Source organism: Tyto alba, unplaced genomic scaffold (assembly GCF_018691265.1).
Source record: "Tyto alba isolate M040663 unplaced genomic scaffold, T.alba_DEE_v4.0 Super-Scaffold_38, whole genome shotgun sequence".
Taxonomy (NCBI): Eukaryota; Metazoa; Chordata; class Aves; order Strigiformes; family Tytonidae; genus Tyto; species Tyto alba.
In genome coordinates, this window is record NW_024881313.1 from 41,056,614 (window position 1) to 41,079,224 (window position 22,611).

Consider the following 22,611-nt stretch of genomic DNA (forward strand, 5'->3'; position numbering starts at 1 on the left):
CCTGAAGTGAGGTGGGTCTGAGCGCAGAGTGGGCATTTGTATATTAAACTGTTCTCATCTTCCATCTAGCCGAGGAGGGAGTTCCATTGAAATGACAGACGACAACACTGCCATCCGTGCCCTGACACAATTCCCGCTTCCCAAAAATCTCCTGGCCCAAGTGATTCAGATTGCAACCTCTTCCTCCACAGTCAAGGTAAGGTGCTGTTTGACCCCTGCCAGGGATGAAGCTCAAAGGCTCTGACTGGAATCGCTTCGGATGCTTTTTTGGGGCAGCTGAGAACTGTGGAGAGAAGTGGAGTTAAAACTAGGCCTTGAAAAACTAGCCTGAAGAGCAAGGAAAAGACTTTGTGGCGAGAATTGAGTAAGAGTCTTAATAGAAGCATGAGGAATGTTGTTACTTGAGACCAGGGCAATAGAGGAGCTGCTGTCTGAATGAAGGAGAGTATTTTCTAAGGCAGTAGGTTTGCATTTCCCCGTATATCTGCAACAAACACAAGTTTGTGTTACTCAGAGCAGTGTGTAATTTCTGTGCTGACGGAATCTTTCCACGACTCCATTCCTGCCAGTACCCGGTGATCCTCCTCCTTGGTGTTTGTCACCCACCTCCTTTCCAGACCTCGTGTGCTCAGCAAATAGTAGCTGTGCTCCACCCCATGGGCGCTCAGTGACGTTCTCCACACAGCTGCCTGCTCTCACTTCTGCTTATCTAGTGCCTTGTGAGCTGGGGGAGTGGAATTCAGAGCAGTAAACCTGTTCTAGTGCGCTTTTAAAAAAAAGGCAACCTAAGCTCTGCTGAGAAATATTGGGGTGTGTTTGAAAATGCCTGCTTACTGATGTAGGCTCTTAACACCTCCCCAGATCTGATGGTGTTTCTGTGTCTTTTAGGAATACATGCAGTTCCGCACAGTAGGCACAAAGACCAAGATCTGTAAGCTCACGCTCCGCTGGCCCTGTCCGATGACTTTTGCTGCCAAGGGCCGTCGCAAGGTGGAGGCAGAAAACAAAGCGGCGGCATTGGCCTGTCAGAAGCTCAAGGTAAGTGCACGTGGCTGGCTGATCTGTCTGTGAATAGAGGCTCCTTGCACCTGACTGATTATATTTATGCTTTTTGGGGTGATGCCGGAAACTTTGTGATCTTTGACTTCTTGCTTAATAAACATGTATTTCCAAACCTTAGGATTCAGTCCAAACGGCTGTTGTACCCATCTAGTGTCTGACCTGCAAAGGCTCTTGTGCTTGTTTTGAGCCTTCAACAAAAAGTGGTGTGTAGGGATCACCCTGGAAGTGTTAGCTTGTTCTCTTGACTGCCTTGCTGCTGTCTGCTAAGACAGACGCTCTTCTCGTTCTTGAAGGTGGACTAATCCAGACACGTGGCTGCAATAGTTTTGCTGCAGACTCTAGAGTTGGGAGAGGGGAGGTCCAGGAAATAGTGTAGGACTAATTATTCATTCACTTGGCACAACATACCAGAACCATAGCAAGAGAGCTACCGGCCTTTGGTCAGATAGAGCTGTGGCTGCGGGCTCTCTGATGGGTCTGTTTGAGACCTGTTGGAACGTTGCGTTGGGGGCAGGTAGCAGTTGGTTCCAGCGTGTCTGTTCCCCAGAGTTGAGATGGGATCACGTCTCGTTTCTCGCTGTGGCAAGAGTGATGGATTTGGGATATGGGATAAAGGAGTTAGTCCGTCTGAACACGGAGGACTGGCACTTTGTACGCAGAAGCCTTGTCCCTAACGGTGTCGTTTGGCTTTTCCTTTGCAGAGCCTTGGCTTGGTGGACAAGAACAACAACCCACTCAGCCATGCTATGTACAACATGACTTCGCTCCGGGAGCTCGGGGAGAACCAGAGGAAACCCTGCCACATCAAAGTCCCGGAAGCAACCCTGCGCAAGATTGAGAACTATCTGAATCATGTAAGGCTTGCTCAGCTCTCTCAGAATGACCTTTGCCTGATCCCATTTAACTTGACAAATTGCACGTGGGTTGAAAGCTTTATGTTAGTATGCTGAGGAGATTCATGGCTTGATAGTTTGCCACAAAAACCGGTCGTTCTCTGCTGGCCTTTGGGGAAGGGAGACCCTTTCCGGGCAGCGGGCCTTCTCTGCCTGCATCTGTGACATTTGTCTGCGTTGTTTGGGTTTTGGGATGTTGGGGAGTGCAGCTTTGGCTTGTTTATAGCCTCCTCTCTAGGCCTGTGAATGCTGCCTTGTGCGGGTGTTGGTTCTGTTAAACTCTGGTCGTGCCTTGTAGCTTTACAAGGCTGAGGTGCTGGTACGTGCACATCTCCCTCGGAGTACTGTGCATTAGTGGAGGATGCAGGTCCCCGGGCATCTGGCGGTGCTTTCACCCTGGGGATCCCTCTTCCTGGTGCACCGGTGGTGAACAGGCACCCATGGGAGCTGAAGCAGTGCCGAGACAGGTTCCTTAGGAGCACTCGCTGCCAAAGCAGGAGTTAGTGCTAAGGTAAGATGAGGTTGAGCATAGCTCAGGTACAACTGTGTGTAGCTTATTGAAGTCATTGAAAATAATGCTCGTGTGTAGACCTTGGCCAGTCACTGATGTGGTACTCTGAGGCCTGAACAGTAAGGATCTCGGGTGATTTTACAGTGTCTTACAGGTGCTGTAAACGAAGCGGTAGTGAATGTCTTAGAAAGGCAGGACTGTGCCTAAGACAGCGGCCGCTTCTGAATGACCTGCTGTGAGTGACTGAGCTAAGGCTAGAAAAGTTAGAAAACCAGCATTTTGAAGGAGCTTGGTCTGTCTCCCATGCTTACAGGAACACGAGGTGTCACACCATGTGTGGAAGGGATGGCTTTACAGCTCTGAATAAGGCTGAATCCACAAGTGCTGATTTGTAGCTGAACTTGTAATCCTGTGAATATCTGGGCCAAGGCTTTGATTTGTGTCCTAGACGATTCCTGACCTATTGTTGCTCCTTTTAGTTCTTCCTGTGGGATATGGGACTTCTGTTTTTTCTTTTGCCAAGATAGAATATTTCTGGCTTAGCTGAACGCTTATGTTTTGTGCGAGTTACATGTCTGGGCTTCCTGAGGGAGAGAGGGGTGGTGGTGTAACTTGATAGTTTCCAAAAGTTGTCTTTGAGGGGCCGTTGCATCACTTGCATGCAGTGCAGCCACTGACTTGAGAGCTTAAGTTACTGTTTTGCGCCAGTCAGTTCAGGCATCAGTGCTAATACCTCCCTTACAATAGGGGATGCAATGAGGAAAATGCAGGGAGCCACTCAAGTTAATTCTCACTTTAAATAACCTCAATTCAAAATATAAGTGGCTGAGTTACCTAACATCTGAAGAGACTTTAGCAAAGCTTCATGGTCACTGCGAAGCCAGTCTGGCTGAGTCTGTTCCAGGCACTTGTTTCTTTCTGTCCCTCTTGGGACTGGTACTAATCCTTTTGTCCCTGCCAACTTTCTCTGTCTCTCCCAGTATCCAGTGGACATCAGGGAATCCAGGCCTCGGATTGCCGATGACATGATGAACCTGAGCAAGGAATCTGGTGCGATAAGTGACGCAATCACGGGGAAGACGTACATACCCATGTTGGAAGCAGAGGAAGTGCGCCTTAGCCAGAATCTCCTGGCCCTCTGGAAAAGGAGAGGATCCTCCTGGCAGGAGAGCCACCCACTGCCCGTAGATCCTCACAAGGACACCATCCTATCAGCCATTGAGCAGAACCCTGTAGTGGTAATAGCAGGAGACACAGGCTGTGGGAAAACCACGAGGATCCCTCAGCTCCTGCTGGAACACTACATCCTGGAGGGACGCGGCGCCCGCTGCAACGTCGTGATCACCCAGCCAAGGAGGATCAGCGCCATCTCGGTCGCCCAGCGCGTGGCACAAGAGTTGGGTCCCAACATGAGGAAGAACGTGGGCTACCAGGTGCGGCTGGAGAGCAAGCCACCTGCCAGGGGAGGAGCCCTGCTCTTCTGCACCGTGGGCATCCTGCTGCGGAAGCTGCAGGGGAACCCCAGCCTGGAGGGCGTTAGCCACGTCGTGGTCGATGAGGTCCACGAGCGAGACGTCAACACTGATTTCCTGCTCATCCTGCTGAAGGGCATCCAGAAGCTCAACCCTGACCTGCGCCTGGTCTTAATGAGCGCCACAGGAGACAATCAGCGTTTCTCGCATTACTTTGGGGATTGCCCTGTGGTCAAGGTGCCGGGTTTCATGTACCCGGTGAAGGAGTACTATCTGGAGGAGATCTTGGCCAAGCTGGGCCGGCACCGTCACCGGCACTATGAGATCAAGGTGGGTATGTGGTGTGGTGGTGAAGCTGTTGCCCTTGGCTGAGGCGCTGACTTCTGGCACATCAGCAGGGGAGAGTTTGAGCCTGGAACTGCTCCCTCTTCCCTGCCGTGGTTGGACAGTGTTGGCTTACCTTTAATTCCATGTCAGCCCTCGTGAGGGAAAGTCAGCTTAATTGAATCCCACGGTATTTTGATTAAAGATGGATAAAGGTGACTTCAGATTTGGGTCTAAGTTACTTTTATCCCTCTTTAATGTGAAGTTTGGTTATGTTTGAGTAAGCTAACAGCTCATTGTACTTATGTATGTATATACATAGATGCAGACTTGAACGTTTGCATGCTCCGTGCAAGCCTGGTCCAAGACTAGGAAGGTTGTGGCTTACAGCAGTCTGTTACCTAAGTGCTCGCCGTCCTGCCTGACTGAATTCCCCAATTGCTGCTTTTTCCAACTAGTCTCACAGTTCCTCTGGAAAACGCCCTCCAGATGTGTACTCTTTGCTGTGGGCAATCTGACTTCAGGTGTGGGTCACGGAGTCACAGCATTGTTGAGGTTGGCCCGAACCTCCAGACGTTTTCTGGTCCAGCCTGCTGGATTAGCAGCTCTCAGCCCATTTCTCCAGCCTGCGGGGGTCCCTCCCTACGGCTGAGCAACCGTCTGGTGCATCGGCCGCTTCTCCCGGTTTTGTATCAGCAGCAGCCTTGCTGGGGGTGTCCCGTTGCCATGGGGCAATCTTCCTGTTTCTGTTGTGGCTGGGATTTTTACCTGCGCTTTTTTAAGCTGGCCTGATAGGTGTGTTCCAAATTACTGAGAGATATAAAAGCTGTTCCTCTCTCTCTCTGGTGGATTTGAAATCCCCGGTGCCTGTGACATGGTTTTGTCCCCCAGCATTCCACGTTTATTTCTGTTACTTGCTAGGTGCTGTTCAGTGCTGTTCAGTGGAGGTACACGAAGCTCAGTTACCTTACAAGTCTGGAGAAAGGGAAAGGGACTGTATATTCTCACTGCACAGCAGAGGGAACTGGCAGCAGTTGTGACCAGAGCAGGTTCCAGATGGAGCCAAAACCAGGCTCCTGAGGTTCCTGGCTCCCAGTCCTGGGCAGGCTGTCCAAGTACAGGCATTTGCTCTCTCCAGAAGATGCTCTGGGAGGCTGTGTGCCTCTCTGATAGATTGCTGCTTGTTTACCTGCCTGTGTCGTCCTCTTTTATCCAGCAATCGGATGATGAATGTGTCCTTGATCTTGATCTGATCACTGACCTCGTGCTCCAGATTGATGCCCACGGAGAACCAGGTAGGTTCTGCCTCACCCCCTTTTGCTGGGGGCAGAAAAAGTGAACCCTGCAGAGCCTAGTCCCTTTGCAGAGAAAACGTGATGCTGAGCTGACTTCTGCAAGGCCACCTTGAATTGCAGATGAACCGAGTGGTCTTGAAGTGCTGCATGAGCTAATGCTGAGTCTTTGGCTAATTCAGCATCCAAGTCCTCAGTGTCTCGGTGTCCTGAGGTACCGCTGTTCCTGGGGTGAAGGGCAAGACTTGTCTGTGCCCCAGCATTTGCAACCTTGTGCTGAACAATTTAGTTACCTTTCTGTGTTGGACACCCATCCCTGTTAAATATATTTGCCTGGAAGGTAATGTTTTTGTGAAGAAGGCAGGAGTCTCAGCTGAATTATAAGAGTTTCAAGTGTTTCAAAGCTAGTAGAAGGCATTCACTCTCAAACTACAGATAGCCTGGTTTCTTTCTGACTTTAAAACCTTGCCCTAACAAGAAGCCAGTAGAGCATAGCAGGTATGAAGTCTAGATGAACAGTCGCCGGGGTCCGACTTCTCATAATGGCTCTGTCATTTGTTCATGATAAATATGAGGCAGGTTTCCTTAGAGATCAGCTGACAGGGGCATCACAGGCCAGGGCCCTGCTTTTCTTCTTGGGCTAAAAGTTGCCATGGACTTGGGGAAATAACGGATGTCCCTCCGTGCCGCAGAAGCGGTTTCTGTGTCTTCAGCTGGGGAAAAGCGCTTGGATTTCTGGGTCGCTTGTTCTTAACTCCTGCTGTATTTCAGGTGGGATCCTCTGCTTCCTCCCTGGTTGGCAGGAAATCAAAGGAGTGCAGCAGCGCCTGCTCGAGATGCTCGGCTCTCAGAACAGCCGGTACCTCGTCTTACCAGGTGAGATGGCAGCGCCAGACCTTTTCTGGCTCCCGCACTCTGACACAGAGCAAGCTTGTACGCTCTGGTGTACGTCCCTGTTGTGTAATCGTGCACGTGAAGCACAGATAACTCCTCCTAGCAGAGGCTGTCCAAACCTGTACATGATCGGAGAAACTGGCTTCCTGTTTGCCTCCAGCAGTTCGGAATTAGGCAAGGGGGAAACTGCTAAATTCTGCGCTGCTGTAGCTGCATGCTGAGCCTACGCAGAAAAGCTCTTCAAGCCCTGTTTTGTGGGATGGAGATGTACTCGGCAGCTCAGCTTTGATCAGTTAATGTTCTCTGTGGCAGGAGGGAAATTTATAACAAAAGCCAGTGTTACTCTGCAAGGCTGTGAGATTTTTGGTGTTGGTTTGTTTGGGGGTTTTTTGGTTTGTTTTTTTGTTTGGTGGGGTGTTTTTTTTTATTTGTTTTTTTGTTGGTGTTTTTTTTTTTTTTTTTTAACGGTCTTCCCTATTCAGTGTCAAATAAGGCCACCCAGAAGCACAATTTTGAGCAGCTCAGTTGCTAATAAATGCAGGTGTTCTTTTGTGAAAACTGCGTGTTCTTGTACTCCCCTGCTGTTCTGAGCGGTTGCTGGGAATTTCTCTGCCTCACTGATCTGTAATAGGGCAAACGCGTGATCTAGAAGAGTTACGGGCCCTGGCTGATAACCATTTTTGACCAAGTGAAGGCAAATGACAGTGAGGATACCCCATTCCTCTGCCCCGTAGGCCTTTTGAAAAGGGGGAGCTGTGGAACTGGCCTGTGGGAAGGAGTGGGACTTCTGCCTGGGGCCCAGGGATATTCTGGCGGTGCCGTCAGCCCCTGACCTGAGCTCCTGCTGCTGTTGAGCTCCAGGTCAAAGCAACTGAAATGAGGCCTTCCCTAAGGATGTGTGGAGGATTTTTCCTGGGGTCTGGCTGGCAGGGATCTGCTGACAGTGAACATTTACAAGTGGTGTCCCCGTTTCTGGAAGCAGGAGGTGGTGGTACGAGAAGGCCGAGAATCTCTGCTCGCCTTGGCCTTGTACTGCGAAGCAGCTCAACAGGGCAGGACTGACTCTGGTGTTATTCCCTAGTGCACTCCAACATCCCCATGATGGACCAGCAAAACATCTTCCAGAGGCCTCCACCTGGTGTCAGGAAGATCGTCCTGGCCACCAACATCGCCGAGACCTCCATCACCATCAACGACATTGTCCACGTGGTGGACAGCGGCACGCACAAGGAGGAACGCTACGATCTAAAGACCAAGGTACTGATGCTTTCTCACCTTTAAGTGCGTTTGGGACATACTGGAGCTAATGGATGTTTTCACAGCAAGGTCTGAGATGCTGTTAATGGGATGATGGAGCTGCTTCCCAGGGGGCACAGGTGCTGTGTCCCTGTTTGGGGACAGTGTCTGACTCGCCAGTCAGTGTTTGCCTTTACAAAGCTCCCTGCCAGGCTCCCCACCAGCTTCTGCTGAACAGGCAAAAGCCTGGTGTCTTCAAAAATGTAAGGGAAATCTTGCTCCCTTCCCATCTTTCTTTTATGCCATCTAACATCTGTAGCTGTTCCATTTGCTTTCTGCCTTTCTCTGATTTCATCAGAAACCTCTTTCTAGCCAAAGCAGGCCACCTCTGACCTGTTAGGTGCTGCTCTTCTTTGAAGCTGTCTTGACCCTAGTACCTTAACTTGTTAGTCAGCTTTAAGAGGAAGAGTATACAACCCCCCTTTTTTTTTTTTTTTTTTTTTTTTTTTTTTTTTTTTTTTCCTTTTTAATTTGCCCGGTTTTAACCTGCTCCGTGCCGCAGTGCAGCCTGGCAGGCAGCAGGACTGGCATGGGAGAGGCGTGGGGAGCCCCGGGGAGTGTGGTGGCCTGGGGCCAGGGCGGGTGGCTCTCGTCCCTGCACCGAGCAGCTCAGGCATTTGCCCTCCTGCCTGCTAGAGACTGGAAAGGCTTTCCTTGCCCTTCCGCGGGCGGTGGGTCGGTTGTGAGGAGACTTGGAGGTCTGTGGATCGGATGGAAGGCTGCTCTTAAACAGGATGGAGAGCCACGAGTGTTCATGCCTAATCCTCCTCCTCTTCCTCCTCCTAGGTGTCCTGCCTGGAAACAGTGTGGGTGTCCAAGTCAAACGTGGTGCAGCGGCGAGGGCGTGCTGGCCGCTGCCAGTCGGGATTTGCCTATCACCTCTTCCCTCGCAGCCGCCTGGACAAGATGCCAACTTACCAGGTTCCAGAGATCCTGCGCACCCCACTGGAGAACCTGGTGGTTCAGGCCAAGATCCACATGCCGGAGAAAACGGTGAGCACAGTGCACGCCTGCAGCCGGCTGAGCCAGCAGGATGCAGCCTGCGGGCTGCCCGTTGCAGAGGCGCGATTTGACCGCAAACACGAGGAGGGAAAGCCCGAGATGCTGATGGCTTCAGTTCTTGCTTTCTTAAATGCAGTGCTGTCTAGGGAAGTTAAGACCAGGGAGTGTATAGCTTCCCTAGATTACAGAGTAGGTCTAAAAGACTCTGCAAGAATGGAGAGGGCTGAGCTCCTATCCCTGTAGGCAAACACAGAGGGAGCTGTGGTGCAGTCTGGGACCCTGGGGCAGGGCAGTGGACTCCCGAGGGCTCTCCCACACTCCTGTATGGGAAACGTGCCCTTATTTTTCCTTTTCCCTTCCCCTTGCTGTGTTGCAGGCAGTTGAATTTCTCTCCAAGGCTCTGGACAGCCCTGACATCAAAGCTGTGGATGAAGCAGTGATCTTGCTGCAGGAGATTGGTGAGCTGATGCTGTGTCCTGGTGTGGGTGTGATGGGAACAGGTTTGCTGTCTGGACGCGGGAGGTGGGAGTTGGCACAGGACTGGGCAGGATTGGCCTTAGATAGGGGTGGCAGCTGACAGGGGCTTCCCAGACCGCACACGTTGTGGTGCTCTTTTATTTCCCACACCGCTTCGCTCAGGAAGTGGGGAGAACTTGCCAAGGTTTAAAAAAAAAAAAAGGCGGGAGAACGACAGAGAAAGGAGGAAGGTTGTGACGTGGAGTTCGTAGCTGGGGCCTTGTAACAGCCCGACGACAAGCGACAGCCTTTTCTGTGGCCTCGGGTCAGTTAGACCTGGGAGGTTCTGGGTGCTCCTTGTAGGCACCGATGCCCTGTGCCTCTTCTGGAGGTTACATCAAATCCTCCGAGCCCAGTAGGCGAGTTGTGCTGGCAGCTTCCCGAGGCCACCGGCCGCTGCTTTAGCCCCCCCCGGAGCTGACGGACGTGCCCTCGCGGGCGGCTCTTGCAGGGGTGCTGGACCAGCGAGAAGCCCTCACCACTCTGGGCAAACGCCTCGCCCAGATCTCCACAGATCCTCGGCTGGCAAAGGCCATTGTCTTGGCATCCATCTACCGCTGCCTCCACCCTCTGCTCGTCATCGTTTCCTGCCTCACCCGGGACCCCTTCAGCAGCAGCCTGCAAAACCGTGCGGAGGTGGACAAGGTGAGGAGCCCCTCCTAGAGGAAGGTGGAGATGAGGTAGGGAAGGGGCTGACGCGTGTGTCTGTCTCCCAGGCCAAGGCTGTTCTGAGCCGGGAGAGCGGGAGCGATCACCTCGCGTTTGTCCGAGCCGTGGCGGGCTGGGAGGAGGTGCTGAGACGCCGAGACAGTCGTGCCAGGGATAACTACCTGCAGGACTACTACCTGTACGGCCCCAGCCTTCGCTTCATCAACGGTGAGTCCCGGAGGCCTGCTGCTCCCCTCTGTCCCCTGAAAAAGCCTGAAGAACGCGGTGCAGAAACTGGGGTGGAGTGGGCAGGTGACGGCTGGGGTGGGCGCAGGTCCTGGCTCGGGCGCTGCTGGGTGCAGGCGTGGCCCTGGGTGCCAGCGAGGGAGGTGGGCGCCGAGGCTGAGCCGCCGGGGCCGGAGCTGGTGCTGCCCTGCTGAGGTTATTTCCTTCAGTGGGGCGAAGGAGAGGGGGAATCTCAACCCCTGGGGCTGTCTCCTCCCCGTAGGCCTCGTCAAGCAGTTCTCTGAGAACCTCTACGAAGCCTTCCTGGTGTCGTCCCCATCTGACTGTACCATGCCCTCGTCCGTCTGTAACCAGTACAGTGAAGAGGAGGAACTTGTCAAGGGAGTCCTCATGGCTGGGCTGTACCCCAACCTCATCCAGGTACCGCCCCCCGGGCTCGCTGCTGGTCGCCCAGGGAAGCGTTGGGGTGCCAGAGATGCTTGTGCTCTCGTGGGAATGCGTGTCCCAGGCGGGCTGCCTGTCTGTGCTGCTGCTCCCGTGCTGCCCCTGGGTCCCTCCTGGGGACAAGCGGCCCCCTCCCCTACACCCCCCCGGGCTGTTAAGGTTCTCGAAGCTTTGGTGTGCGAGCCGTCGAGGTGGCACCTCCCTCCTGCTTGTCGCCCCGTGGGTGGGGGGTGGTGACTGCCAGGTCTGGTCACCCCCCAGGTGTGTACTCGGCTGCCGCAGCGGAGCTTCTGGAAAGGGAGGAACGTACTTCCCCCTACCCCAAAGCGGGGAAGCGAGCTGTGGGGGAAGCCCGGCGGGCTGCCTGCGGGGCCGCCGTTTGAGACGCTCTTCTCGTTTCAGGTGCGACAAGGCAAAGTGACCCGTCAGGGGAAGTTCAAACCCAACAGCTACGCCTATCGGACAAAGGCTGGCACCGTCCTGCTCCACAAATCCACGATCAACAGGTGGGTGACGTGCGTCCCGTCTGCGAGCGGGCCGGGCTGGGGACCCCTGGGCCGAGCACCCCGGTGCCGCTCCCGGCGCCTCCCCGCAGCTGACGGAGCTGTTCCCCCCCCCGGGCAGGGAGGCGTCCAAGCTCTACAGCCGCTGGCTGACGTACTTCATGGCGGTGAAGTCCAACGGAGGGGTGTTTGTGCGCGACTCCTCCCAGGTCCACCCCCTGGCCGTGCTGCTCATGACCGACACAGACATCCACGTGCGAGGTGAGCGCCGCCTTCCCCTGCCCGTCCTCTCGTGCCGCTCGCCGGCTCCTCCGGGCACCCCGCTGCTTCCCTCCGCCAGCCATCCCCCCCCAGCCCCGGCTTTCCCAGCCTCTTGCTTGGCGCTGGCTGTTGTAACGGGGCCACCAAGGGGACGATTTACGAGCCGTTCTCAGCTGCAGCCCTCCGTGGAGACCAGGAAACCGAGCCCCGGGGCAGGCTGAGCGAGCCTGGAGGCTCATCCTCGGGGAGTGAGAGTTGAGCTGGTCTTCAGGCACAGCTGGTGGGTGGGGAGGAGGGAGCCTTCCCCCCAGCCCCACCCCGTGGATGTGTTGCTTTTACCCCCGGGGGGGGTTTTGGCAGTGCTGCAGTTGGGCTCCAGCTGGGACGGGCTGCGCCACCAGTCGCTCCCATGGGAAACACAGGGAGGAGGCCGGTGCGGTGGGTCAGAGCGCTGCCTGGCTTTCCTGGGGGAACCGTTGGGCCCCGTTGAGTCCCCGGACTTCCCAAAAAGTGTGGGGAGGGCCCTGGGGGCGGTGGCGGAGGGGCCCAGCGCAGCCTGGAACGGGCCAGCACCATTCCTGCTTCTCACCTCCTCTCTCCTCCCCACGAAGATGACGGCTGGCGAGCGACAGTCTCCCTGACCGACAGCGACCTCCTGGTGCTGGAGGGGGACTCCTACACCATCCGCCTCCTGCGTGATTTCCGCGTGTCGCTCTCCAAGATGGTGGAGACGTGCCTGTGCTACGAGATGGCAGCCATCCCCGGGGACCTGCACCACCAGCACAGCCAGCTGCTCGACATCCTGGTGGATCTGCTCAAAGGCCCTCCTGGCAGCTTTGGCGCTTAGGCTGAGCTGGAGGATTGTGTGGGGACTTGTAATTTGTATAAAGATGTTCACAAATGTTTATTTAAATAAAAGTTCTATTTATCCCTTGTGAAGTCATCTCTCTCCATCCTAGAAGATTAATGTTGTCTGAATCTCCTGCTGTCGGCTCCGTGCATGGTCACCACGTAGGAAGAACCGGCGCAGCGCCGCCTGCAATGGACTGGAAGTGCCGATGGACCCTGACGCGAGCTTCGTGGACCCCCACCACCACCTCTTCCTCCTCCTCCTCCTCCTCCTCCTCCTCCGCTCTTCCCGGCTCAGCCAGGACGCGGCGGCTGCGGGCCGACCCCCGCCCACCCCCACAGGGCCGGAGCTGCTCCCGCCCCGAGAGGAGGACGCGCGGCGGGGCCCGGGCCTGGATCCGGCGGCTCTGGCGCAGGGTCCTGCTCCTCGGCCCCTTCCCGAGGACGGCCAAGCCCCGCAGGCGCCGGCGGACGCGACGTTCCACGCGGGATCCGAGCCCCAGAGCGGGGCCCGGCCGCCCCACAGCGCGAGCGCAGCCGTGGCGTTACCAGTGTGAGATGGGACTTGTCCTTCCTAATCTGCCTGTACTTTTTGTCCTCTTGCGTTGTTACTTTTTTTTATTTTTTTTTTTAAATTTTTTTTTTTATTATTAATTTCTTGTTCTCCCAACGCCAAGGAGGCCGAATCCCTGTACCGTGTGCACCACAGGACGTGATTGTAGATGCCAGTCTGCCTGTGAGCGCTTTCTCCTGCGGGCAGCCGGGAGCATTGGCACAAAATTCTTTGTTTTCTATGAACAGGGACCATATTTCTGTGGAAGGAGGATTGTGACAGGCACGGCATTAACCGAGAAATCTGGAGTTTGAACCCCAGCTTTGCCTTGGATTCCCTGTCAAATGAAGACAGTGACCTACCTCACAGGGCTGTTGTGAGGCTTCGTTAGTGTTTGTCCGGCGCCAGCCCCGGGCGGGCCAGCTCCAGGTACTGCACCCTCGCTTCGGGGCGCGGCGGCCGCTTTCCCCGCCAGCCCCGCACCCGTTATTTTTATTCACCGTTTCTTACGCTCTTTGTAAATCTGAAATGGGGGGCGGGCAGGGGCAGAAAGCCCCGGGCTGAGCGCGGCTGCGAGGCTGGAATTGCTGCTGGTGAAGGGCTGCGTGCCCCGGCCCCCGCGGGGCCATGCTCTGCTTCTCCCCCCCGTGCTCTCTACTGAGATTTAATTTCCTCGTCACGGGCTTTACTGGGGGGGAGCTGCACCCTCTGCCCTGGGAGCTGATGGGGCGGGGGTGTGCGGGAGCCCCACGGCTCCAGAGAGCACCGGGGCTGGGGGCCGGGAGCTGGGGGGCCAGCGGAGTCCCGCGGCCTGGGGTCACGCAGAGGTTTTCATCTTCATTTCACTTGCTTGAGGTTGTCACTATTATTTGACCAGTGTTTGTTTCTTTTGGCCTGTATAATGGGCAGTATGGTTTTCCCTTCCAGCAGGTTTAAAAAAAAAAAAAAAAAAAAGCCAAAAAAAAAAAAAAAAAGACTAAGCTATTGTCTAAATGGTTCAGAACTAGTGTGATATTGGGATACTTCAGTGGCTGTTATGTGATACTGGATCTTTTTACAACATAGATTAAAGACAATAAAAAGGGATAGAGTAGTAACTGCCTCTGTCCTCTTCATTCTTTTATTTCTATTTTTTTTTTTTTTAATAGCTGAGCAACAGTTGAAGCTTCTTGGTGTGGTGGCAGGGAGGGGAGAGCTGCTGGCGTGCGCCTGAGTGGCGGGGCTGCCCCGGGATGGGGGGCTCTGCCCCGGGACTGGGGGGTTCTGACCCAGTTTGGGGGTTCTGACCCAGTTTGGGGGCTCTGACCCAGCTTGGGGGGTTCACCCCAGATTGAGGGGTTTGACCCCAGATGGGGGGGGCTGTGACCCGGGCTGTGGCTGCAGCGGGCAGAAGGCGCGTTGGGGGGTGCAGCTGCAGGGAAGGGGGGAAAAGACTCGGCGGGGGAGTGGGAGGATCTTGGGGTGTCACAGGGGTCCCCGGGGCTCGGCAGCTGCCAGGGCATGGCCTTGGGGGGGGGGGGGGGTGTTTGGGGGGGCGGGACAGGAGCTGAGGCAAACCCCCGCTGCAGGGTAGAAAACAGCTCTGCTTGTGGGGAGAACGGGTGGGGGCCCTGGGGGTCACCCCCTCAGGCACAGCCACGGCTGGGAGGAGGAACACACCCCCCACACACACCCCCCCGGTGCCACCGGCACGGGGTGAGTGTCCTGGGGGGTGGTGGCAGGTCCCTGGTGCCAGCCCAGCACCCCGCTCCCCTTGGAGCCCGGGATGGGGGAATTTCCCAGGATCAGACCCCACCATCCCCCCCCCCCCCCTTCTTTCTGCTGTCCTCTGGCCCCAGTAGGACAAGGAGGGGGGGCGGTCCCCAGCCCTCCCCCCCCAAAAAACTCACACCCACACTGAGGAGGAACATCTAGAAGCTTTATTTCAACCCTTTTACAATAGTAAGAATCACAACATCAAGTCAGGAAATGTTGCTAAGGAGACGACAGCCTTACAGCCCCTCGCGGGGGGGGCGAGACAGAAAGGCAGAAGCAAAAAACCAGAATGAAGTGACTGGGAGGCAGGAGGGGCTCTGCCCCCCCCCCCCCCCCCCCGCCCCAGCTGTTGTCTCAGGCCTTACAGCCCCCAACCCCCCCCCCCCCGGTACCACCCTGTCACTCGCCCCGGCGCCGGCTGCACCCCCTCCTGGGGCAGCACCCCCTCCTGGGGCAGCACCCCCTCCTCAGGCAGCACCCCCTCCTGGGGCAGCACCCCCTCCTGGGGCAGCACCCCCCTCCTGGGGCAGCACCCCCTCCTCAGGCAGCACCCCCCTCCTGGGGCAGCACCCCCTCCTGGGGCAGCACCCCCTCCTGGGGCAGCACCCCCTCCTGGGGCAGCACCCTGCGCCGGGGCCAACGCCGACTCAGCCTGGGACACGAAATAATAACACTACGTCACACGTAGAGCCCCCTTCACGCCCTGCTGGCCCCTCGTGCCACCCTGGGGAGGGAAACAGCGTCAGCCCCCACCTTGCGGGTGGGGAAACTGAGGCAGAGTGGGTAAACGCCCCCCTCCTTGGGCCAACACCCCCCCCCCCCCCCCCCCAGGTCACTCGTACCCGCGGTACGGGGTAAGCGAAGCTGCAGGCGCTGGGGTGGGACGGGCACAGCGGGGGCAGGAGGGGAATCCCGCGTCCGAGCTCTTCCGCCACACCAGCGCGTGGCCAGCGGGACGCGAGGGGCGGGCGAAGGCGACCGCTTGCTCTTGCTGGATTTGGGGGTGGTGAAGAGGGGGCAAAGCCAGCGCCCGCCTCCTGCTTCCTCGGCCTTTCGAGGGGACAGCACTGGGCTGGGAGGGCGCAGGAGCCCCCACGTCGCCGCCAGCAAGCGCCGGTCGCGGGCCGCAAAAACTAGAAATTCTGCCTAAACGACCCGGACAGCCGAGGGGCCTAGAGCCCCGCTCGCACAGCGACACTACGCGGGGGACGACAGCGCGGGCCAGCAGAGCAAACTACATTCAGTTTGCGGCCAGGGCTCCGACGCAAGGGGAGGCGTTCGCTGGGGGCAGCAGCAAAGCCGCCGCCGCTCCCGTGGCCTCAAGCCCACAACCTTGGTTACGTGAATGTACTCGAACAGTAGAAAAAGCCCCCAAGTAACCGTGTGTGCCACTGCTACTGCGGGGAGACGCCGGGCTCCAGCAGCCCGGACACAGTGGAGCAGCCGGGGCCGTGGGGCAGCCTCGTGCCTGCCAGAGCCCCGGGGGGGGGATGGAGCCCCCGACACCCCCCGGCCCTTCCCGCAGCCCACTCGGCTTTCTCAGCCCTTCAGCGGCTCCGACACCTCCGAGCCAACGCTCAACCCCGACCACGAGCCCAGGAAAGGGCTTTGCTGAGCAGCTCGCCCGAGGCTGCCCACGCTCCCGCCGTGCCCCAGCCCACGGCTTCCCCCAAACCAGCGCGCTGCCCCGGCCCCCCGGCCCCCCTCACTGCCTGCCCTGCCAGCGGAGTCACACAGAGCAAAGCCAGGCCCCACCAGCGGCATCACAGGACGGGACCGTGTACATTCACGTTGCACCTAACTCAGACCACGACTTTTTTTTTTTTTTTCACCCCCCCCCACAGGAATTTGCAACCTCAACGCTCAGATCCAGCCAACAGCCAGCACAGCCCCCAGCCCCGCTCTGCGCGGGCGCTCGGCCGGCCAGCAGCTTCTCCACAGACCTCAGCGAAGGTCTCGGCACTAACCCGCTCACTCCCAGCTCTCCAGATAGGAAACTAAAGTCATTTTCACCACACACGGATCTTTCCCCAGGCTAGCGATATGTACAGCTGTTTCCTTGACATAAAATTAAAAAAAAAAAAAAAAAAAAAGAATCCTCAATAAAACCAAAGCTGTCCTAGAAAAACCACACCGAACTAGTGTATCTGGATTTAGTTTGTCAGCGAAACACAGGCACAACAAGTGTTAGAGAAAGTGGCACAGAAGCACAGGTCGGCCGCGCCGCGGGGCAGTCGGGAAGGTTTGTGCATGTTCAGTCGGGCCGGGACGCAGCCGCACGCAGACGTGAAAGCCTTATCCGAGACTGCCGGGCAGTCAAGAAACCAGATAAAAGCAATGCAGGGGGAGAAGGTGGCGTTCCTGTCCCTTTGCAGGGTGTTACAGGTTTGCTTGCCTGGGGTTTTGTTCGTTTGTTTGTTTGTTTTTTTGCAATCTCAGCAGATAAAGTGCAATGTTGCCACTTGCTTCCCTCCTGCAGCACCTGAACCCAGAGCAGGACCCGGCTGCCTCCCCTCTCCCGCCCCGGGCAGAGCAGCCAGAGGAACGCGACATTCCAGCCTCCACCTCCTCTTTGCTTCACCAACAACCACCTCCGACCCCCCGGCTCCCCGTGCGCCCCCGGGGGGGCCCAGGACCCTCTCGGAGCTCCTGCCCGAGCCCGGTGCAGGGCCAGGGCCTTGCTCGGGGACGCTCAGCTCTGCCTCCTCCCGCCGAGGGCATCAGCCCACTCGCCTCTCCAGCCCCTCGCCACCAAACTTCCCCTCGATTCAAGTGTTGGAAAAAAAAAAAAAAAAACCAAACAACAAAACAACAACAACAACAACAACAAAAAAAACCCTCGACAACAACAAACCAACCAAAAGCAAACCCAAGGTTGACAAGATCAAGCTGGTGTTTAGAATTTAGCGGTAAGAAGGAAGCTCAGCGAAGGGGCAGTGATATATACCGGGGGCAGCATGCGGGGAGGGGGAGCGGCTGGAGGGGTTCGGGCATCGGCCCGGCGCCCGGGAGGACGGAGGGGCCCGAGCCCCCGCCCAGCCCCAGCCCCTCTCCCCCCGGTGCTGGGAGCGAGGGGGGGGCCCGGGCTGGCCGCTCACCCCGGCCGGGGGTTAGAGGGCAGGGGCCGGGAGGGAGAGGTGGGGAGGAGGAGGAAGAGGAGGAAGAGGAAGGGAAGCACTGGGAGTTGTCTGGGGTATATATAACCGCCCCTTTCAGGTGCAAATCTGCATTGCTTATTTAAATTTGTATTTCAGAGGAAAAAGCACTTATGAAACTAGCAGACGACTTTGATGCAAACTAGTACATTTTAATGCCATTTTATTAGAAATCATGCAAACTTTAATATAAAAAATACAAGTGCAATAAGAATCTTTGTGTGTAAATACAGATTCCGGGTTATCTCGTGTCATTGTCGGCTTCCCAAGGAACTTTCCCCACAAGCATGAGAAGCTGCAGGCTTCCCTCTGTCCCCTCCTTGACCAGCCCCCCCGCAGCACGCGCCTGGTTCAGGTCACTTTGATCCCAGTGTTTTGTTATTCGGCTTCCCCCCCCACCCCAACCCCGGTTTTTGCTTTAAATTAGTTTGACGACCCAAGAACGCGCTTTTTTTTTTTTTTTTTTTTTTTTTTTTTAATTTATTTACATTTCGTTTCTTTAGTGTCATTCGCAACAGGAAAACGAGGAGCTCACGCCTCACCCAGCAGGTAAAAATCTCCTTCCCAGTCTGAGCTGCCCCTCGCCGGCATCGGGAACCGGCCTCCCCTGCCCCAGCCCTTCTCTGCCCGCGGCGTCCCCCCCCCCGGCCCCACTCAGCCTGACGGAGCCGTGTCCCCCCCCCGACACCTCCGGCACCGCACACGCACACCACAGCCCCTTCTGCCTCAGCACTCACCGCCTGCCTCAACCTGCAACTCCACGCGAGAGCAGCCTCCTGCCTCCTCCCCCCCCCAGGCCCTGGCTGGAAAAATCCGAATCCCAGGGCTTTGGCGGGGCAAGTTAATAAATAAACTGACTTTGCCTTAATGCGCAGCAGGTCCTAGGAACCCTCCCGGGCTGGCGGTTTGGCCCTGCAGGAGGTTTTACGAGCATCGATGCAACACGTCTCGTTGCAGTCAACACAGGCTTCATCTGATCTGTTACAGCAAATTTTCCTTTAACACATTCTTGTGCCTTTCATTTCAGACATGGCTTAAATCCCACGAATTTGCTCCATCGTTTTAAAATATTAAAACAAAAAACAAAAAAAACCTAATCAAAAAAACAAACAAACAAACAAACAAACCCAAAACAAAAACAAAACGACAAAAAAGTTACAATTGCTGGATATGTCAGTAAGAAGCCAGCACTGCAGCAGCGGTTAATGTCTCTACTCGCCTACGGTTAGGAAAGAGAAAAGGAAACTTAGCATGGGTTTGGGGCACGATAAATCATCAACACATCGTCACAAAGAATAAAAGGTTAAAGTCAACAGTTAAAACAGCCTAACGTGTGTGTAATACCTATCGTCATCAAACAGGATCAGCAGAAACTGAAGCAGCCAGGAGGAAGAGGTTGGGGTTTTGGTGTTGGTTTTTGGGTTTTTTTTTTTTTTTTTTTTCCAGAAAAAAAAAAAAAAAAAAAAAAAGACGGAAAGCAAGATCACAGCTTATCCCTGTTAACTCCGGCCTGGCTCCAGCCCCCGCAGTGCGGGCGGGCTCCTGCCCGGCCCAGGGCCCGTCCCCCCCCCGAAGGCGCTGGCCGCCCACCCCCGGTGCCCCCCCCGAAGCGCAGAGGGGTGAAGCGGAGGTGGGGAGGGGTGAGGCTGCCCAGAGGGGGGGAGCACCAGAGCCCGGCGTGCCGGGGGGGGGGCCACGGGGAGCCGGCAGCCCCCCGGCCCAGCGACGGGCAGGCGCCGGGTTAAGAGAGCCAAGCTGTGTCAGGCTGGGGAGCACGGGGGGGGGGGGGCGGGGGGGGTCACAAGCCTTGCTGAGAAAGCGCTGCGAGGGGAGCTGGCTGTTGCAGCGGTGACAAGGAGGCGACTGAGCCCCGGCTCTGGCTGATGGATGTGCCACGCCGGGGGGAGGAGGTGCTGCTGGAGAGGTGGGGGGGTTTGGAGACGACGCTTTCCGCTCCGTGGTCCGTCGGAGCCTTGGCCCGCTCCCGGAACGTCAGCTTGGGAGGTTCAATCTGCAGCGACACAAGGGCAGGGGAGGAGGGGAAGGGCAGGAGGAGGAGAGAGGGGACAGGAAGACGATACCATAATGTCATCATTAGATGCCTGGAAAATAAAAGGCAATTTTCTGAATTAACAAAAAAGGCAAGAACACCCTGCAGCCGTCGCTACAAACAGTTCAACGCTCCCGTCACCCGGCCCTGCCGCAGTGCTCCCCCCCCCCCGGCCCACCCGGCGCGGAGCCGTGAGAGGAGCCGCCGGCACTTACTTGTTTCTTGTATCTGAGTCTCGAAGCTCTGAATTCCCCTCTGGTCGGCACCGCTCGGGGCAGCGGGCGCTGCTGGCCCCACGCCGTGCTCCCGCCCGGCGCCGCCTGCCTGGGCCGCTGCCACCTCCCCGTTCTGGGGGGGCGGCGGGAGCTGCCCTGGCTCCGCGCTCCCCTCCGCCTGCAGTGAGACAACGGGGGGGGGGGGGGACAGGGACGAGTCAGTAGGAGCTGGGGGTGCGGGGTTTGGGGGGGGGGGGGGGTGGAGGGAGGGTTCCCGGGGTCCCCTCCGCCCTCCCCGCCTGCCCAGACCCGCGCAGGGACGGGGGGGGGGGGGGGGGGGAAGCGGCCCCCTCCGCTCCCCGGCACACTGCCGTCCTGGCCGGCTTCCCAGTCCCCGCGTCCCCGAGCGCGGGGTCCAGAGCATGGCACCCACGGCCCGGGGCTCGGCACCCACGGCCCGGGGCTCAGCACCCAGGGCTCGGCACCCACGGCCCGGGGCTCGGCACCCACGGCCCGGGGCTCAGCACCCAGGGCTCGGCACCCACGGCCCGGGGCTCGGCACCCACGGCCCGGGGCTCGGCACCCACGGCCCGGGGCTCAGCACCCAGGGCTCGGCACCCACGGCCCGGGGCTCGGCACCCACGGCCCGGGGCTCAGCACCCAGGGCTCGGCACCCACGGCCCGGGGCTCGGCACCCAGGGCTCGGCACCCACGGCCCGGGGCTCAGCACCCGCAGCTCAGCACCCACGGCCCAGAGCTCAGCACCCGCAGCCCGGGGCTCCACCCACGGCCCAGGGCTCAGCACCCACGGCCCGGGGCTCAGCACCCAGGGCTCGGCACCCACGGCCCGGGGCTCAGCACCCACGGCCCGGGGCTCGGCACCTGGGGCTCAGCACCCATGGCCCGGGGCTCGGCACCTGGGGCTCAGCACCCGGGGCTCGGCACCCACAGCCCGGGGCTCAGCATCCAGGGCTCGGCACCCGCGGCCCGAGGCTCAGCACCCGCGGCCCGGGGCTCAGCACCCACGGCTCAGGGCTTGGCACCCGCAGCCTGGAGCTCAGCACCCAGAGCTCAGCACCCAGGGCTCGGCACCCATGGCCCGGGGCTCAGCACCCGCAGCCCAGGGCTCGGCACCCGGAGCTCAGCACCCGCGGCCCGGGGCTCAGCACCCGCGGCCCGGAGCTCGGCACCAGCAGCCTGGGGCTCGGCACCCACGGCCTGGAGCTCAGCACCCAGAGCTCAGCACCCAGGGCTCGGCACCCGCGGCCCAGAGCTCAGCACCCACGGCCCGGGGCTCAGCACCCACGGCCTGGAGCTCAGCACCCAGAGCTCAGCACCCATGGCCCGGAGCAGGGCCGAGGCCGAGGCCGAGCAAAGGCGCTGACGGGGCCCAAGCGAAGAGCCGCGGGGACAAAAGCGAGGACGAGGTTTGGGGACTTCGTCGTCTGGGGACACACTGAGAACACGGGGACCCAACCAACACCCAGCGGGGCCCAAGTCAGGGAGGTCGGCCCCGTCGTGTTGGGCTGAAGGTGACACGAAGGACGGGAGGTCGCAGAGCCCTGCTCTGCCCCCAGGAAATACCCTGGCAGTCACCTCATCATCAACGGGGGTGATTAAGCAACGGACTAAACACACTTGTGAATCCTGCTGCGTGATCCGCTCTTTAGGACAGGGATTATTTCTTTCAAATTCACACGGCATTTAACACAACAGCTCAAGCCGGCTGAACTCTAAACCCCTCCACAACATAAAAGTGCTCAAACCAAACAGCGCTGGGACAACCAAGGGAACTCGCTGTGCGGAAGGGCTTTCTCCTCCTCCCTCTGTCCTGCTGGGGGCAAAGACTAAAAGTCATGCTTTAACAGTTCTGATGCTGGAGCACAGGATTATTTTCTCCGCTTCCAGAGCTACCACCCAATTCGGAAGCAGCGGTGTTTCACGCCAAAGCCACGTTAGTGATTACCTAAACACAGCCCCCAGCACAGCTCCCCTGGTTACCTGGCGTGGCGGGGCGAGCCCACTCACCCACCCAATCCCCCGGGGGGCTGGGGGTGTGATTTCCACCCCCCCACCCCCCCACCCCCCCCAAGCACAGATGTGGTGCTGCTGGAGCCAGAGCTGCATTTTGCAGAGCCCGGGCTGGGGGCAGTTCACGTTCTCAGGGGGGAGAAGCCACGAGAGCACAACCTTTTTTTTTTTTTTTTTTTTTTTTTTTTCTCTCTCTCTCTTTTTCCCCTCCTCACACAAAGGGCCTCTGGGCTGGGCTGCTGGGCAGGTTAGGGGGGGCTCCCCAGCGCTGCGAGGTGCTGCCTCCCAGCACGCAGCACTTTAATCTCATCCAGCTTTACTGGGGAAAAAAAAAAAAAAAAGAAAAAAAAAAATAGGGGGAAAAGGCCACAGGCAGCTTCTCTGGCGGGCTGACAGCTTACAGAGCAATCCCTGCGCTCAGGTTCTCAGGGGAAAGGCGCAGCGCTGAGGGCGGCTGGCAGGGAGCCCCCCCGAGGTGGGGCACGGCGCTCTGCCTTTCCAACTCACACCTGCTCGGGGGGTTCACAACCGAGGCTCCGGAAATATGTAGCTGGCTACAAAAGGCTGGGTGGGGGTGGAGGAGCTGCACTGCGTCAGCAGCAGCACAAGGAGAAGACCCAAATTTAAACCCGACCCCAA

General features: G+C 57.7%; 2 protein-coding genes across 23 annotated transcripts in view; one reads left to right on the plus strand and one right to left on the minus strand.

Moving 5' to 3' along the window:
• Positions 1–13,863, plus strand: part of DHX30 (DExH-box helicase 30) — a 35,738-nt gene extending 21,875 nt beyond the window's left edge. For all 6 annotated transcript variants that reach the window (XM_033001888.2, XM_042801823.1, XM_042801822.1 and 3 more), the window contains 15 exons: positions 70–196; positions 889–1,038; positions 1,764–1,916; positions 3,447–4,268; positions 5,479–5,557; positions 6,326–6,430; positions 7,530–7,705; positions 8,531–8,737; positions 9,123–9,204; positions 9,714–9,907; positions 9,979–10,138; positions 10,419–10,576; positions 11,003–11,106; positions 11,225–11,364; positions 11,976–13,863. In XM_033001888.2, the coding sequence (XP_032857779.1) occupies positions 70–196; positions 889–1,038; positions 1,764–1,916; positions 3,447–4,268; positions 5,479–5,557; positions 6,326–6,430; positions 7,530–7,705; positions 8,531–8,737; positions 9,123–9,204; positions 9,714–9,907; positions 9,979–10,138; positions 10,419–10,576; positions 11,003–11,106; positions 11,225–11,364; positions 11,976–12,211 (2,893 nt within the window). In that variant the 3' untranslated portion in view covers positions 12,212–13,863. The remainder of the gene's footprint in view (positions 1–69; positions 197–888; positions 1,039–1,763; positions 1,917–3,446; positions 4,269–5,478; positions 5,558–6,325; positions 6,431–7,529; positions 7,706–8,530; positions 8,738–9,122; positions 9,205–9,713; positions 9,908–9,978; positions 10,139–10,418; positions 10,577–11,002; positions 11,107–11,224; positions 11,365–11,975) is intronic.
• Positions 13,864–17,822: 3,959 nt separating this feature from the next.
• MAP4 (microtubule associated protein 4) overlaps positions 17,823–22,611 on the minus strand; it is a 161,996-nt gene continuing 157,207 nt past the window's right edge. For 16 of the 17 annotated variants that reach the window (XM_042801965.1, XM_042801957.1, XM_042801966.1 and 13 more), the window contains 2 exons: positions 19,942–20,119; positions 17,823–19,778 (listed from right to left, as the gene is read on the minus strand). In XM_042801965.1, coding sequence (XP_042657899.1) covers positions 19,771–19,778; positions 19,942–20,119 — 186 coding nt within the window. In that variant the 3' untranslated portion in view covers positions 17,823–19,770. The remainder of the gene's footprint in view (positions 19,779–19,941; positions 20,120–22,611) is intronic. The other variant, XM_042801954.1, reaches the window with a different exon arrangement.